Here is a 13,865-nt window from a genome sequence, read left to right as displayed (position 1 = left end):
GTCATTGTCCTGTAGGAATAATGGTCTGTTTCTGCACAGTTTCAGATAGAAAAGAAGGTTTGCTTATGTCTGTGTATGCACATTTATTGTTTTAAGAAGTTTTCCTTGCTAACTTACAGCTTATAGAAGATATGAGACACGAAACAGATCCCGGTACAGATGAAGTGCTCGTTCTTCAAATGTGTCGTGACTGTTTTAAATAAACTCTTCCTGTGACCCGTTTGCCTGAGGACAGGTCACATAATATCCCTAATTCCCTCCTGTTTGTCCTTTTCTGGTGAATAATTTTAGCTCAATCATGAAATCTGCCAGTGCCACTGTAGGATGTCTGAGGTGTGCCAAAGGGATAACAGCTCCTTTTCCAAGTCCCTGAGGTGCTGTGAACCTTTCAGCTGTCGTGGAGAAACCAGAACTGGAACTCTTTGGGTGAGCCACAAAGAGCTTCCCACTAACTTGCCCCAGGAGTACACTTAGAAAGTCTGTAAATCCTGTATGGTAGGCATGTTAAAAAGAATGCTTTACAGCATTGCCAGTACTTAAAATGATCCCATGAAGTATTTTTCCAATTTTCATGATGTTTCTGTTGGTAAAGAAAGATGCTTCAGGCAGCGGATCTGAGGGCTACAAGTCTTTCCAGGTGAAGTGACTCTGAACACACCAGTGAGCTTTCAAAATATCAGTGCTCTCACCATTTCCAGTTTGCAGAAGGATCCCACTGTTCCTGTTGTCCATAGGAGGGTCTGAAGTGGGTAGAGTACAGGAAATACGTGGGTAGAGAACAGGAAATATGTCAGTTTTGGCTAAAAAGTTACTGGTGGGGAGGAGGATGAAGGAAAGATTTATGTTTTCATGAGAGTTCTGGAAAAAACAATTTCCACGTAATGTCCAGGCCTTCAGGAGAGTGAAGTGGGATAAGCCATAGTTAAGTCTGGATTGTATTTTGCTTCTTATAAATATTAATAGTCTTGGGAATGTGTCTATTAATGTGTGTGGGAAGCACACTAAGAAGTGTGGGAAGCACTTCTTCCCAGTGCTTCAAATGAAACCACCTTACCATTCAGGATGCTTTCATTTTGAAAAGTCTCCCAAAAGTTGCCAGCCTGTCTTTTGCAAATCAATGGATTTTGGGAGAAATATAATGGTATAAAAGATTTCTTCAGCAGTTTGTAATAATATTTGTTACCATTCTGGTTCTGTGCAAGATATATGACTGTATTTCCCTATATTAAAGTAGTTTTTCCCACTCTTCCTCACTTTTTGAAGTCTTTAGTGTGGATCTTTTTTGGCTTCCAGCTCATCTACCATCCTTTAAGTGCCTTTAGAGGGTAGCATGGGGACCAGCCTTTTTTTTAATTGAAGAAAATTATATGTAATTTTTTCTAGTACTGCCATTCTTCTATCTTGACTTTTTATCTTACATTAATGTCCTAATTATAAATCTAATCAGACCCCTTCATTGAGGAATTTGGACCACTTGAATTTTTATTTGTGCATGTCTCTGGATTTGTGTTGATTTAAAACTGAAGTTCTTGTAGTACTAGAGAGCAGATGGGTCAGCATGGGAAATGGTACATTGGTTTGGCTTCTCTTTTTAGTAAATACCATTTCACAAATAGAATGTTACAAATGATTGATCTGTTCAAGACAGACTGACAGAAGTGAATGGATTAATTAAAACAGACAATCTGAATATAATTTTAAGCATAGATGTAGCACTAATGTCAGTGGCACTGATGGCACTGGCAGCATTTCTGCACAGTGCCCACAGATTCCAGGTGACAAAAAAGAAATCCTTTTTTTTGAGGTATGTGTCTTCCACAGGAGTTTGTCCTGTAGCCACTCTGGCTTCAAATGTGGTAGAACAATTCTCTGAGTTTGGTTGTGAGGTTTTGTTGGTTATGGTTTTTGTCCTTTTCAGTGTTTCAAGTTTTTAAATGTATTCTTGGCTTTGGGGTGGAATTGTGGTCCAGGTGATCCCAGATTAAAGTGCTGCATTAAATAACTGCTGCAGAATTGCTGCATTAGCTTGAAATCAGGTGTTGGGAGTTGTAAATGTAAAAGGCCACAGGTGCAATTAGTGGTGATTTTAGCCATCTCTTTTCAGTGATTGCATCAGAACTGCTTGCTTGTTGTTAAATGTGGTGTTTAACTCTTTGCCTGTGCCCTTGCAGGGAAAGGGGCTGATCTGAGCAAGCCACTGTGTCGGAAAGCAAAGGACATTCGGAAAGAGAGGAAACTGCAGAAACTCCTCCAGAACCAGAAGTGCACCTTAGAAGGCTCTCAGCTTCCAGGAGGGGATCAAGCTTTCCTCTTGCAAAACTCTAAACCTAAAACAAACCAACCTAAAACCATTGAAGACTTTGTCCTCGTGTCTTTACCTGATGATGCACGACACAAATTAGAGGTAATGTCTTGTTCACTGTTGTGGGAGGCAAATGAAGGAAAAGTCTGGTTTAGGAGTTTTTGAAATGCTTGGGTCTGTACCTTTGACCTTATGGAGTAGTTGTAGTTTAAGTCTTGAAATATATGTGGTACTGCATTATTTTTATATATATATATATATATATATATATATATATATATAATATTTATATTATTTTATATAATTGTATATATATATGTGTGTGCAGAAAACATATATAATTGTATATATATATATATATATATGTAAAATGCAACTGAGCTCTGTGTAACCACAGGAGGGTACTCTTGCACTGTGCAGTCATTTCTAGCAGAAACCAGCCCAGTGACCAAAATAACTTGCAAATTGATTTCATGCAGCGTGACTTGAAAATGAAAGACTTTGAATTAACCAAGTGTTGAATGATGAGAGAAATTCAACGTTTAGTTCTGGAGCATAGAAATACTTAAAGTATCTATGCTAATGAAACCTGACAAGAGAGCAGTAACTTCATCAAATTAAACAGATAACAAGATAGCTGCTCTTTATGCATGTCTTTGAGGTGTGTTGATGTCTTTGAAAGCTGTAAAAGTGATGGTAGAAAAGTTTGCTTAATATACTGCTTGCCACTGCATCTATTAGAGACAGCAATCTGGAAGACTTCTGGACCTTCTAACATTTGTTAATCATAAAAAGCCATTTTTCTTTTTTTTTTTTCTGTAAGCTGAAAAACTTAATCTGAGTATGAGTATTTTCCTGATAATTTTCAGTGGTGGTACTGGAAATGAAAATATTTACATGACTAGAAGCCATGAAGTTGATCCATCTAATTAATTGTTCCCCGTTTTCTCATGAGTTATATGGCAGAAGCACAATGGCTTTATCTGAACACCTTCATTTATAAGAAGCAGGGAAAATCCAGCAGTGTTCTCCCAGTTTGTCTTTGCTCCTTCCTGTGGCTGTCAAGTGTGCTGTTTTGTTATGTTGGGTTTTTTAACAGATCAGAACCAACTAACTATTTGTGAAAATAGGGCCATTCTGAAAATTACACAGCTTTTGAAATTAATATGACTTTAAATATGTTTGAGAAGACATGCACTGCTGCTCATGTAACAGCATTCTTCTGCTTAGGGGGAAATTGTTTTTACTTAGGAGAATTTTTAATTTATAAAGAATTTCCAAAATTATTTTTGTGTGTTTAAGGGTGATGATGGGAAGACCGATAACTGCTTATTACAGTTAACTCATAATTGAGTATGGAAACACTGCTTCATCTTCTGCTTTCAATTTCAAAAATATCAAGAAATCCCCTTGGGATTATTGCCATAAAAACAGTCTTTAGATGAGGAGCACAGAGTTGAGTCTTCCAAGTCTTTCAAGTGTTTCTTAGTGTAGTATGAAACTACAAGTGGATACTGTAAGTAGTACAGGAAGTCTCTTTAAAATGTTGATCTGTTGGTATTATTTCCTGAAAAGTGTTTGTGTATTTCTTGTAGAGGCATTTTAGTTCTCTTTATTTGCAGTTTGAAAACCTCCTGTGTTATTCAGTGTAAGTATAAAAGCCTTCAGTAGCCTAAATTGAGCAGAAGAATTAGAAGGCTGTTGGCTAATATTATCTAAATTGTGATGGCCCTTGTGCAGGAGGTTAAAATGTGTCTCTGTTGTGATGTTTATATTATGTATAAGTGTATAGTTACTGCATGTATTGTAATAATAAATGTGTTTAACTTCTTCTGAAGGTGAGGGTGGTGAGATCATCTCCACCAAGTTCACAGTTCAAAGCCACATTTCAGGAGTCTTACCAGGTCTATAAACGTTACCAGATGGTTATTCACAAGGACCCACCTGATAAACCAACCATAAATCAGGTCAGAAGGCCAAATTAATTCTATGCAAAGCTTCCCCTCCATTTCATGTGTCTTGTTTCTTGGAGAAGCAAATGTGGATTTTATATCCATTGTATATTCAGGAGCATTTAAAATACTGCATCAAAGAAAATCAACATCCTGAAAGTGCAAACTCTTCTTATATCTCTTTGTGAGAGCCACAAATATTTGATCTTAGTTGCAGACTGAAAAGTTATGGATGTTCCATGGGGATGCTGTTGGGTAAGAGATGGAGAGGATGAGGCTCTGGGAGAGAGATATTTTGGGCCCTATAAATACAAATCTCATAAGAACTAAATCCAGCTGAGCACTCAGCCTGATAACTGGTCTTGTTGGCTTTGGTTTAAATGCTTCCATGAGGAGGAACTAACGTGACCAGGGCCAACATGTGAGCAAAAGTTTATCACACAAACTGTTGGTTTAAGGTTCACAGGAGTTGAATAATTCTCTTCACTTTAAATTGAAGCCTTTCAAAAAGTGATCTGTGCACTCCATCTGAATTACACATTTTTACTGCTTCTTGTAATGACCAGGTGGAGTGCAAGAGTGAACTGTCAGACATGGTACCTCTCTGATAGTATAAAGAAAAAAAATTGTCACAAGCTTAGAAAAATAGCATATGCAGTAAGAATATGTTATTGCTGAACAAGAGAAATGAGTGATGTGCCGTTAAAAATAGTACATTTAAAAAGTCCTTGAGACTGTACAATGAAACTAAAATTTGTAGTTGATTTGTTAGGTACTAGGTCAATAAAAATAGATTGAATAGGGTCCTACTTTGGAGTGTTCTAGTGTTACACAGCTTTTATTCTTTAATGGAAGTATCAGCAGTCAGTTTAAGTTTGGTGTTAGTTGTCAGACTTTCTCCTCTAGGAGGTTTTAAAATAGAAAACTGACTTCAGAGGCTTTGAAGTGGATGGGAGGAGATCTTTCACTAGCCTTACCTTCAGAAGCAGATTATCTGATGATATGCACTCAAAATAGAATGCTTGTATTTCCCTTGCTCTGAAGGTGAGGTTAGTACCAGTCTCCTTTGAGGACCCCCAGTTCAAATCATCCTTCAACCAATCTGCCACTTTATTTGCCAAGTATCAGATGTCTGTACACAAGGACACACCTTCTGACTGTGGGGAGAATGAGGTACAGTTCACTGCATGCACCTTTCTGAAAGCATCTTTTTAAAATGCACAGTTAAATGGTGGGGAATGGTGTCTCTGAGGGTGATTTTAAATATTAAAATAACTGCCATTTCCATTTGGGAGGGAAAGCACTGAGATTTTCAGTAAGGTTCTGTTGCAGGCTTAAGCCCAGGGGTCACTGAGCTGAAGAGGGAGGGATTAAACATGATTTGTAAAGAGTTTGGGGGCTGAGAGTTCCACTGGAAACAAGATGATGGTATCAAAGTGGTTTTTGGATGATAAAATCATCTTCTGCCTTAAAGTTGTTTGGTACCTTTTCTACGTTTCTCCTTAATTTTTTGTGGTCTTGCTTAATTTAACAGGTGGAGGTTTTAAAAATCTCTCTTTGATACCCATTGCATTGCTAAGCACAGTGCTCAACTGGAACTAACCTTTGCAGTAGGAATAGTGCAAAAATATCTCCTTCAGATATTGATTGACAGTACATTGCACATTGGTAAACCCTGCTCTTAAAATGATATTTAAGGCTAATCCTAATCTAATAAATTAAAAAATAATTAAAAATACTCCTGGGCTTCCAAACAAGCAGCAGTTCTCCATTTCTCTGGAAGGTGGCACAACTTCTTCATTAGCAGAGTTAATGAAATTGCAACCTCAGAGCTGTCATTTCTATCTATTTTCTATCTACTGCAGATGTAGAGCTTTAATATTGGTCAGCTCTCTAGTCAGGCTTTTCTGTTCTTGGGAGTGATACCTCACAAACTGTGGCTGTTTTCCAGGTAGAATAGTAAAACCCATAATAATTTTTGGCTTTAGTTCAAGACAGTGTAAGGAGAGCTTTCTTTTTGTGAGATGTCTGTAATGCTACTCTGGAAAGCCATAAAATCCATTTCACTTTGTTTTGTAAAATAATAGGTCTCATAACAATAAGTAGTACTCTGTGCCCTTTTTATAATTACTGACATAAATGGGTTTAATTATAATAATGTGAAAATGGGACACATGCCAAGGTAGATTGAGCTATTTACTAGATTTGTACCAGGCATTACCTGGTCTGATTAGGAACTTGATTTTTCTGCTATGGTGGAAGTATTTCAGCCTGTAAAGATGCATTGAGGACAGTCAGGTTTCCACCACCTTATAAAGTCTGTCATGGGAATTGCTGTTGAGTAAGAAGGAGATGGATTTCTGTTCCCTGCTAACAGTGTAATGGATTTTTATCCCCTTTTTCCTTGTTACTTGCCATAGGTGTTTCCCTACATTATCCCATTTTTTTCTTAATTTCTCTGGTTTAAATTAAACTTACATGGAAATCTTCTCACCCCTCTCAAAAACCTTTGGCCACTTGCTGCAGGAATTCAGCTTCAAATCTGATCTGGTTGTCTCTGTGCTTTGGAGTGGAGTGAAGTACTGATATTACACAAAGTTGCTGGCACTTTAAAATATTTATGCCAGCATGTTCTTATTGAATTGAATTGGTGTCCTGAGGAAAAACACAGCAAACAATTTTCTAATTAAAAGTTTCTTCCTAATACTTGCTCTTAAAGAGTGCTGTGGAAGAATTGATTTTTCAGTTTTTCCCTGTGGGAACACAGAACTTTATTAAGCTGCAATGTAAGTGCATGGTCATCTGCTGCTTTAGGGATATGTGTATTCTTATCTTAAAATAGTTGGTGGAAAAGTGAGAAGGATTAGGGGAAACCTCAGCAGATTGTGAAGTGGTAAGATATAAATAGCTTCTGAACGAGGTAAATCGTGGAAAATAGGTGTATCCTTGCCTACTGGAGAAATTTATCCAAGGCTACTCTTGAATTAGTCAAGTTCCTGAACTGCTCATTTTTGGAAGCTACGAAAATATTCATGGAAAGAACCTGTTTTAATGTTTGTCCCATTCTTTGCATTTCTTCTGGGCCTTTAGGAAGTGCTGTGTGTGGCCCTTTATCCCAGGTCCAAAGTGACAGTCGTCCTGTCCTGTTCCCAGGACTTTAAATAGCATTTGGTTATATTTCTGGGAGAAAATGTGTAGATTAATATATAGAAAAATGATCTGAGAATAGGAAGAATGAATTTGTTATGTATTTTATATAATCCCAAGGGGCATAGACAGGCTCTTTGGAGGAGACCATTGGATTAAAGGAATCTTAGTAATGGTTTGCCTTCTTATCTAAGTCTTATCTTCAAATATTTTAATTCTTCCTCAGCAGCAAAAATACCTGTTTCTGGGTAGGAAGTGCAGGGAGGGCCTTGCACAACACAAGTCACCTGGAAGATGATCCAGGTCTACCCCAGCTTCAGGATGATTTATAAAGCATGTGGAGTTAGATAGGTAAATGTTTCAGGACATTTTGCCACCTGCATCTCTTTTGTGTTTGATATGAAATGTCAGAATTTATTTCTTGATATTTAAATGATGGATACGGGTGGGGAGGTCTGGAGGCAAAGCTTTGAGGTGAAATGAATGCAGTCAAAACATCTTTTTTTTTTTTTTTGGCCTTTTCATCCCAAGAAGGAAATGTTTTGATCCCAGTGAAGTAATCAATGGATAGTTTGGGTAGAATAGTGGAAATCTCCAGCAGTTCTTCATGAAGTATCATCTCACCAGAAGCATCATGTTTCTGAGCCAAGATTGTCTTTTTTAAAATGCTTCTTGAGGTCAGTTATAGAGGCTGTGAGTGTATTTTGTATACAAAGACGTATATATATATATATATAACCCTAAACAAAAAAACAGTGCCTGTCATTCCAAACTGAGTTTTACATATTACATATTACCATGTAAAAATTTGAAATTAAGCATTTTTTATTCTTGCCTCTTCTCCAGAGAACTTAATGATTGATCTGTGTGGTGTAAAACACTGATGCAACACATCTAGTTGATTAAGGTGATTTTTAATCTTCAAGTCTTTTTACAGCTGTCTTTGTCTTTAAGAGACACTGCTGAAGTGTAGCTGAAACAAGCTATGTGGCAGCTACACAAATTAGAAAACATTTCCTTATAAAAGATCATAAAAATTATACAGTAGTTTCCAGAAAGAGCAAGAGCGAGCAATTTGTTGCTGTTTAGACCTCCTGAAACAAGCCTTGTATTGAACTTTTCCCGAGCGTTTTGCAATGACAAACTTGTAGAAAAATAATATCTGTCTGTTCCCCTCTGTGAAAAGTAGCTGGACACTCTCTTTGCTTTGTGCTTAACTAAATATTTGTCTTGGAAGAGAAGAATTTCGCTGCACACAAAAGAGACACTGTTTGAAAAGGTGCAAAAAATTACCGAAATACGTACGGCGGGTTTTTTCTTTCCGAGGTTTTTTTTTTTTTTTTTTAATTGCCTCCCAGGAATCCGCTTGAACTAATATAGAAAACTGAGGGAGTAGTCTGGGAAATACCAAGGAGCGTGTTCTGATCACTTCCAAATTGGTATCAGCAGCCAGTTGCAAACTTTTAGGTCTCTCTAACCTGGTTTCCTCTTTTGTTTTTTAGTGAGACAGTGCTTAAAAAATCAATAGCCTTCGTGGTTATTTTTAACTTTCTGTAGCTTCCCTCAACAGCCCTACATTTTTATCATGCTCTTGAACGAGTTCTTTTATCATTTGGCTTGATGGCAGCCTTGGCAGAACATCTCACTGTGATAAACTTGCATTTCAGGTCTCTGGTAACACTGATTTAAAAACTTAGAACAAGTATTTCTATATCAGCCTGATGCCTTCTGTTTATTTGTGTGACTGTAGTGCCACGGATTCATGGATTATAACTTGAAATGCCTAAAAGAACTGAAGAATTTAGGCACCCGGACAGTGAATTTAATTGTCCACAGTCATATCATTTCAGTTCAGATTCTTTTTGCATCACAGTTTACGTTGTTCTTCCTGATTTTGCCACTGAGTTTTCTATGCAAATCCATATAAAATTAAATAATCTTTACTGTAAGACTGATAAATCTCCACTATATTGAGAGTGAGTTTCTTCTGAGCAGACAAAGCCGCAGTGACTTTTGTCACTCCATAAGAGAATTGGGATTGTTAGTCTGAAATGTAATTTCTGTCCCATCAGCAGTTTTTTCTCTTTCCTTTGTGCCATTCTTGTAATGAAAACTACATTTGAGACATGCATTTAGTCTTTAGATCCCCTCTTTCCTTAAGTACAATGTTTTGAAGGCTCTTTCTTCACATTCAGGTCTGTTTATCTCTCTGAAACTGTGGGTTTTTAGCATTCCTGTATTTTTGTAGGCAGTTGTTGAAAATGCTAAATAGAGCCAGTCCCAGGATAAGTCTGATTCCTCTACTGACTGAGCTCCACTATATTGCCCAGTTCAAGGATGGTTTGGCACCATCTTTTCTTGTAAAGATGCTACTTTTTGTCCCATTTTCCTGATTTTTACAGAAAGTTTGAGAACTTACGTAATTTTCCAGCTCAATTTCAATCTATTTTCCTAAACAGCTTCCTTTTGTTGTTTGTTTCTTGTCTTTTTTTTCCTTGGGAGGGGGTTGTTAGCAACCCTTACCGAAAGTTTGACTTATTTTTACCTTTTTTCACTGCGCAGATTTATGGTTAATACTGATTCTAGTCTGGTTTGCATGAAGCCAAAAGAAGCTGGATAAAACAGGAATAACATTGGACCTGGGAAGAAGCTTCTAGAGCAGAAACCCCCAATTCTAGCTCTGTGTTTCCCTGCAGATCTAAAAGATTGCACTGCTTATGGAGGAAGAACTCCTGGGAGGATGCCAGTATCCCTCTAGGAAGAATGCCAAGTTTCATGGCTCTTTTCTGGTAGTGGGTACAGGAACATTCATTTTGCCACTTAGAGTTCCTAAGATGGGGAAGCACTGTGTTGTCCTTGGAATTAGGGAGGGGAAGATGGAATGAATTTGCTGACCACACGTGCAGGTGATGCACTGGATCTGTAGCTTATATGACTTGTCATTGTTATTTTTTATTGTTGTTATGAGCCTGGCACATTTATGAAAAATAAAGCAGAGAAAACCACAACCAAAATCCTTGGTTTGTTTTAATCCCGTTCAGAGACTGGATTTAAAAAAACCAAAACCAAAACCAAACAAAAAAAACCCAAAACAACAAAAACAAACAAACAAACAAAAAACCACCAAAAAAACCAAAACAAAACAAAAAAAAAAAAGGAAAAGGCACAAAAACCCCCAAAAAACCAAAAAGAAGGAAGGCTCAAATCCCATATCCATTCCTCACCCAAGAAAAAGGGCAAATACTCCGTTTTCCTTGACAGCGAATTGCAAATATGAGCAAACTCTTTATATTGTCAAAGGGAAAATGATAGATTTTTTTGTGTGTGATAATTTTTTTTCTGTGATGTCTTTGCACTGAAGACAGTTTTACAGTGCCTGGTGACCCCTGAAAGCTGGGTTTTCCTGAGAAGGCCACGATGTCCTTGTGTGACATCACAGACCTTCACTTGCAGAAAGTCCCTGAGCCACCAGGTGAAACCCATTCCAGTTTAGCACCTGAATATCTTCCCACATTTGTAAAAGGAAGCAGGTGTTAACACTCTGGTTTTATGACCACTTTTTAAAGCTGTGCATGTGCTTTTACTCCAGCAAGTAGCTTTGGGTTGAACCCAGCTCTCCATTTATTTTTCTGCCTTTTTTCTCCCTTTGATTTAATTCTCAGTGATGTGTTCATCTCTTAGTTTTATTAATTCTGTTTAAACTTATTCCCTGTTGTTGTGTTGATTCTTTCTGGCAGCTGTAATTAGTTTGCAGCAAAGTAAAAATGTTGTGGATTTCAGATATATTATAAAGCTTTTAAAAGGCTCAAGTTTATGTAAATCAGTTGGAAATTAAAATTAGAAAAACATGACTTTGTGAAAGGAATTTTAATTGTGCTTATGTGACATATTGAGTTATTTTACATGCAACATCAGCTTTTGACTGTGTTTCTTTCATGGTTTATTGAATAATTTTTAATTGTATTCAGAATAATCTTGCAGTGAGTTTGTTCATTTAGAAACTGAATCTTATGTTTTCTTCTTTTTTAAATAAGTATATTCCTGAGTTATGATGTAAGTGCTGTGGATTTAGGGGTAGGAGGGGAGAGTAAGGGAAGATAACAACAGAGATCAGTGGATCTAAAATATTTATTATACTCTCCAGCTCTGTGTGTGATTTAAATTCTTCCTTAAAAAGAAAATGAATAAACCCACAGCAATAAATTATTGGTTTTTTTGGTGTTTCTTAATTGACATCTAGGGAAGATTCAGTGTCTTCTGAATTTTTTGAGGATTTGATTAAGCAAATTGTTTAATAATATTTAATAATATATAACAAGACTTGCAATGTTTTTTTTTTTCCCCTTAAGATTGTGATCCAAATTCAAGTGCAGCTGGAATTTTCTCCAAGCCAGCAGCACAGCTGTAACAGGATATACTCCCCAGCAAGGGGAAGTTATGCTTAGGTGCACTTAAAAAGTCCCCCCTCACCCTCAAAGCCAAGGGATTGGGCAGCAGGGCCTGGAGAATTGATAAAACTATTTGAAAAGTGTTGTGGGCACAGTTTTCTCACCGTAGGGTTTAACTTGCACTATAAAGCTAAAGTTACAGATCAAGAACTATTGGGGGTCTTCTGACATGAAAATTAGTAACACATGGTTTATTTTTTCTGAAACCTGCACTTTCTAAAAACATTGACTGTAGGGACTGATGCACTCAGAGTGTAGGAATTTGTAACTCTCTGCTCTTTTATTACAGGAAAATGGCTCAAAAATTCAAATTTTTAATTACCTTTGTAGGTAATGCACAATCCCCTGCCTGCACCAGCACTGTATGAAATTCAGTGTTATTCCATAAGGTCTATGTCCTAAGGTTTATTGTTCATCCAGAGATCAGCTGCTGCTGTGTTTGAGGGGGAAAGGTTTGAAAAGTGACTTCTGCAAAGTCCTGACTCTTTTAGCATCCCCAGATGCACTTGGTTAGAGACACAGCCCTAGAGGTTAAGGTTGTCTTCAGTTCGAGCTGCAGTGGGCCAGTTAATGTTTGCAGATCAACATCAATGTCTACCAGAGGCTTGTTTTCTTTCCTAAAATCTGCTTTGTAGCACTTCCTGAAGAAAAGAGAAAGTTTTACTTCCTTGGGCTGGCTGTATGTTTAACTCTATTCTAAGTCAGCAGCTTAGCACTATTGGTATTTTTTACTGTTGCCTGCCTTCCTCTCTTCCCCTTCCCTGGGTAAAATGGGATGACTGACAAGCAATCACCCCTTTTTTTTGTTTTGTATTCCCCTTTAATTAATAAATCCCAGAACTTAATAGAATTCTTAACAACGGTCATGTTTTTGTAGGTGTCTCTATATATTCTTTTTATCAAACTTTTAATTAAATATTCCTGTTTACTATTACTTTGCAGTTTGTGAACTGCTGACTTATTAAATCACCCAGCTAATACAAGAGGGGGAATTAAACTGTGTAACACCTACTAGTTATTTAACAAGGGAATGTTTTGGGGTTAAATACATACTAGAACTTTGTAACATGTTTAATGTGGAATCTATTAATAAGGAAGTATTTGTATCAAATAACTAAATGGTAGTGAATAAATGTTATATTTCATTACTCTTAGAACCTTGGACAAGCCCCAGATCATTAAAATATTACCTTTTTGGTTGATTATCTACAGCACATCATTTTCTACTGAGTAAAAAAATCTGGGTTTGAAATGCACTTTCAGGAGGTTGATTTTTTTTTTTTGTTTTTGTCTTTTCCCTTCTTCTTCTCTAGACTTAAAATGGGCTGGTTTGCTTTTGATTTTGAATGTAAAGTGACTTAATTTATTTTAAGAATTATGAGGGCCCTGGCCCCCTTGCTTTAGTGGTGGGGCAGGTAGAATCAATGGGAAAAGATTCTTTGTTGAAGGGAGTCACAGGAAAGGGTAATGTGTAATTTAAAATAAAGGACACCAGAAACAGACCTGTATTACAAGGTGATGATTCTCTCACATCAAGTATTTAAAAACCATCTTCTATTTTATAGGAAAGGAAGTACTTTGGGTAGTTAATCACTGTATCTATTTGTACTTCTAAACAGAATGTGAGAGTTTATGGAAATTTAATTTAAAATCTGATGATACTTTTCAAAGATACGGTTTTTAAAGAGTGTATTTGACTATTAATGTATCTTGTAGTACTGCTAATAGTTTTCTTTGTTCTTCTGCTTTGCATATTTGAACTGTCTTCTTGGGCACATGTTCCTGATGAATCCACCTCGCTGCAGTTCACACGATTCCTGTGTGATTCTCCTCTGGAGGTAGGTATTTGTTCTGAAATGAATGTATTTTTTTCTCCTACACTCTCTGTAGTCAGCCAACCATTCTGGCATTGGTGGGTGGCACAGAATTTCTATCATCACCAACTGGTAAGGAAGATACTGCTGTGCTGCTGGGTAATAAGCTACCACTGAATTTCACAGCCCTGCATTAGGGGGC

At 37.0% G+C, this 13,865-nt stretch overlaps 1 protein-coding gene across 5 annotated transcripts in view; it reads left to right on the top strand.

The window, feature by feature from the left end:
• The window catches only part of ATE1 (arginyltransferase 1), a 75,540-nt gene that overhangs the window by 5,270 nt on the left and 56,405 nt on the right, over positions 1 to 13,865 (top strand). For 3 of the 5 annotated variants that reach the window (XM_032695078.1, XM_032695076.1, XM_032695081.1), the window contains exons 6-8: positions 2,172 to 2,404; positions 4,141 to 4,269; positions 13,655 to 13,687. In XM_032695078.1, the coding sequence (XP_032550969.1) occupies positions 2,172 to 2,404; positions 4,141 to 4,269; positions 13,655 to 13,687 (395 nt within the window). Of the gene's footprint in view, positions 1 to 2,171; positions 2,405 to 4,140; positions 4,270 to 5,298; positions 5,428 to 13,654; positions 13,688 to 13,865 lie in introns of all 5 variants that reach the window. The other 2 variants (XM_032695080.1, XM_032695077.1) reach the window with 1 other exon arrangement.

This window comes from Chiroxiphia lanceolata, chromosome 8 (assembly GCF_009829145.1).
Source record: "Chiroxiphia lanceolata isolate bChiLan1 chromosome 8, bChiLan1.pri, whole genome shotgun sequence".
Classification (NCBI taxonomy): domain Eukaryota; kingdom Metazoa; phylum Chordata; class Aves; order Passeriformes; family Pipridae; genus Chiroxiphia; species Chiroxiphia lanceolata.
Note: the sequence above shows the minus strand (reverse complement) of the source record. Positions and strands in the feature narration are given on the sequence as shown.